Raw genomic sequence first — 4151 nt, 5'->3', positions numbered from 1 at the left:
GCATGCTAATTGGTAAAAAAAATAGTTTTTTTAAATAGTTTTTTTTACCAACACACGCACAGGAGCGGCGTGAACCGGTCCCCGTCGGACATGGACGGATGAGGAGCAGCGCGGAGGAAGTGGCAGTGCGGCCCAACTAGCGCGTTGAGGCGATGGCGGCCCCGCCAAAAGAGGAGCAGTGTGACCCTGACCCCAGCCCTCGTCTTTGGGGCACCACGGCACTAGAAAGCGCGAACCTAGCTAGCGTTCACGCTGTGGTGGCACGGCAACGCAGGGGCATGTGCACCTCCACGCGGCAGATCAAGGGCGCACGGCGCTGTGGCATGGCAACAGCAGCGCGGCGTCGCATCTTTCTTGGCTGCATCTGTGGCACAGGGGTGTAGCTCGGTGCTCGGATATGACGGGCTCAGCAAGCCGTACGTCGTGCCAGCCCGGCCCGGCTAAACCTTAGTAGGACTGTCTAGGACAGGGGCGAAGCCAGGATAAATGGTCGCCGGGTCGATACTTTCATAGAACTACCTTTAAGGCTTATGATAATATAATATCAATATATAACATCAAATTGATAAAATAACAAGTTGACAAAATAAACTTTCATGGCAGTAATTACCTACTACAGTTTTTCTCTACAACTACGACTCTCCATCCTGTGAAAGCGAATTAAATGGTGGCTAGAAATCCTTGCTTTATGAAGCATATATATGCGCATATTATCAAATGTATATTAAGCTCACGATCATCCTTTAGTTGGGTTGAACGATACTAAATTACTAATGTGAAAGTATAGCCATGTGTATACTGTTAAAAGTCAGTAAGTCACTACTCAAATACATCTATATGCAAGCTGTACTAAAGTAGATAGATACCTGACATCTTGCCGGAATGAAAGACCACGTTCTTTGCTGTAAGGCATATGTCCTATCTGCTTTCTGAGTTTGAATTGTATAGCTGAAAAAAAACCCTAAGACCTCACGGTTCAGACTTGATGATTGCTAGTTACCAATTCAAGTATTGGGTATTTGGGGTACCTGGACAGCAGATGGGTAGAGAGCTTAGGGCTTCTCCAGTGGTGTTTCTAAAGCGACTCATGGGATTATTTTATTTGGCATGAGTCGATGCATGCACCACGGGAGCAAATCGATGCATGGAGTGTGCCAGGAGTCAACCACCAAACATGAGTCGATTCATTCCAATTAAAATAATATTCACGTGGAAAGAAGAGGAAGAGGAAAGGGATGGAAAGCACCAGGTCACTCATGCAAGTGTCCGGCTTTGGAGAACAAAACATATTTTTATTTGAATGGCCCACAGGAACGACCTACCACTGGAGATTGAAGGAATCGACTCAATTGCATCTTTTTGTATGCGTACATAGCCTCGGTGAGTCGACCCACCACTACATATGCCCTTAAGCTTATAGCCGGCGGCACTGGCAAGTTGCGGTTGGGGTTTGTCAGTTTGTGTCTTTGAGAAACGAGATCGAGACTGAATGAAGGAGCGGCGGCACCACCTCAAGGATTTGCGAATTGATACGAGAACAAAGAAGATCGGAAGATGAAACGGTGACCAGGCTATGGACTATGGGCTTATTACCTTCCGGGCTATGGGCTTACCTGTACATATATACTTGCATTCACGTAATCACGTTTCATGAAACGGGAGCCAGGCCATTGGGTGGGCTACCGGGCTTATCTTTGCTCCTTGCTAATCAATCGATGGATGGGCTAAGGACCTAAGGTGATGCCACGATGGACTGCTCGGCCGCAAGTCTGTCGGGGTCGCACATATTTTTTACCGTGGTCCAAGCTGGACAAAAATCGTTGGGCATTTGAGGTGATCGTAAAACCATCGGTGTCGGCCGACCCCGATGGGTGAACGTAGCTTCACCCCTGGTCTAGGATCCCATAAAATCTCTGTCCTTTTTTGTGTCTTCAAAGCCAAAAAAAATCAAGAGAGCAGATCAATGCTTGGATGGCCAAGGCCACCAGAAACCTCATCACCGAGGTCTTAAACCCAGAGGACAACAATCGTAACACCGTGCACGTGGTCGCCAACGCCATCTACTTCAAGGGAGAGTGGCGCGACCCCTTCGACAAGGAGGACACGGTCGACCGCGAGTTCCACCGCCTGGACGGGAGCTCCGTGGAGGTGCCCTTCCTGCAGAGCTGGTCGTACTAGTACATCGACTGCCACTCCGGGTTCAAGGTGCTCAAGCTGCCCTACGAGATGATGAACGAGTCCAACTGGGACTGGATGCTCTACCACAGCCTACCCAAGTTCTGCATGTGTGTCTTCCTCCCCGACGACCGCAAGGGTCTGCAAGGCATGGTAGAGGAGATAGCGTCGTCCCCGAAGTTCTTCCACGACCATCTGCCGCTGAAGTGTGTCCCCGTCGGCCAGTTCCGGCTGCCGAAGTTCAAGCTGAGCTTTGAGACAAGAATAGTCGCCGAGGACCTTAAACATCTGGGGCTTCATCTGCCCTTCGATGAAGCGGAGGCGAACATGACCGACATGCTCCTTGAGGAAGACGAGCGTCGCCTGTTTGTCAGCCATGTCATCCACAAGGAAGTTGTCGATATGAACGAGGCGGGGAGCGAGGCAGCAGCGGTCACCGTGGAGTGCGATGATATGGGTTGCTCGCTGTATGATGACTCTCCGCCACCGCCGAAGCAGGTGGATTTCGTCGCCGAGCACCCGTTCGCCTTCTTCATCGTGGAGGAGACGTCAGGCGCCGTTGTCTTTTCTGGGCATGTTCTTGACCCTTCTAAGGAAGAGTAGATCTCGGCCTCCAGCCCTCCACCCCCACATTATTGCATCAGATGACTAGGGAAGGCCGGAAGGGCAGAATCATACGTGCTAACAGAGCTGAAAGTCTAGACTCAGTCGTACGTGCTCCCTAAATCTGAAATCTTTAGCATACCTCAAGCATACTATGATTAGTCTATCATAAAAATTTCACCATAATTGAAGCATAGTAGACGCAGTTGTGAATTAAACACATAAACACATAGATCTACAGCTACAACAAAAGCTTTAAACTAAAGCATGTCATATTGTAGGGTCGAGATGGTATACTAGAGGAGATGAATAGTCCTTTCTAAAATTAATCGCGTCGGCTAACCGAAACAAATACGGAATTAAAACTATCGGTCTAACCAACACTACAACCCTCTACCTAAGTTCTCAGGCACCTTATAAAAGATCCTAATTATCCAACAAAGGTGCCAGGTTAGGTAGAGCTCACCTAGCCAATTCTAGAAGCAAGGTCACACAAATCTATGTAACTAGTACTTCAAGCACCGGGGGAGCTCCTACATAAATTAGTAAGCAAAAGCACAAAGCTCCTAAGCTCACTATCAATGCTAAAAAACAATGCTACACAAGTCAAATTAGAGAGCGCAAATTACTTAGCTACACAGACTAAGCAATGTGACTAACAAGACTACTCAAGCCAATTAGTCACATAAGAGAGCTACTTCTATGCTACACAAGCAAGAAGGTAACTAGCAAGCTACACAAGTAACTAATTACAAGAGCAACTACACAAGCACAATATATATGAAAGTAAATACAAGCTTGTGTATGGGAAATACAAACAAATGGGAAGAAGGATGATGCGGTGATTTTTTTGCTAAGGTTTACGTGTTCGCCAACACGCTAGTCCCCGTTGTGTCGACCACTCACTTTGTGGTTCGACGGCTAATAGGTTCGGCAGCTAATAGGTGTTTCACAAACCTAGCCCACAGGTTGGGCGCCGCAAGAACCTACCCCCAAAAGTGAGGGTAACTCAATGACATGCTCTACTAGAGTTGCTCTTCACGATCCTTGCGGGGCGAGCACAACACCCCTCACAAGCAATTCTTCAGAGCACCACACAATCTTCTTGCGTGCTTCGACGGAGCCATAAGCCACCAAGCCGTCTAGGAGGTGGCAACCTCCAAGAGTAACAAGCACCACAGGCTTACAACACGAACACCTAGTGTGGTAGAACCGCCTAATCTAATGCTTCTCAGGAGTACTTGTTTTTCATTAGACACTAAGTACTCAAGGGAGGACACTAAATTACGCATTTCCATCGAGCACATCCCAAGGGAGAACCCGAAAATCCATATTTTTCTATCAGGATCATAAATGAGAGAATAAAGCTTACA

At 47.8% G+C, this 4151-nt stretch overlaps 1 protein-coding gene across 1 annotated transcript; it reads left to right on the top strand.

Moving 5' to 3' along the window:
• Nucleotides 1–1971: 1971 nt before the first annotated feature.
• LOC136488731 (putative serpin-Z5) lies at nt 1972–2778 on the top strand. The gene is made up of 2 exons (XM_066485559.1): nt 1972–2148; nt 2206–2778. The coding sequence occupies exons 1-2, from the start codon at nt 1972–1974 to the stop codon at nt 2776–2778; spliced, it is 750 nt and encodes a 249-aa protein (XP_066341656.1).
• Nucleotides 2779–4151: the final 1373 nt, after the last annotated feature.

Source organism: Miscanthus floridulus, chromosome 10 (genome assembly GCF_019320115.1).
Source record: "Miscanthus floridulus cultivar M001 chromosome 10, ASM1932011v1, whole genome shotgun sequence".
Taxonomy (NCBI): Eukaryota; Viridiplantae; Streptophyta; class Magnoliopsida; order Poales; family Poaceae; genus Miscanthus; species Miscanthus floridulus.
This window is presented reverse-complemented; position numbering and strand designations above follow the sequence as displayed.

Coding starts and splice junctions, on each gene's coding strand:
- LOC136488731 (XM_066485559.1), top strand. CDS start 1,972: ATGGCCAAGGCCACCAGAAACCTCATCACCGAGGTCTTAAACCCAGAG. Junction 2,149..2,205: donor TGGACGGGAGCTCCGTGGAG/GTGCCCTTCCTG, acceptor TCCGGGTTCAAG/GTGCTCAAGCTGCCCTACGA.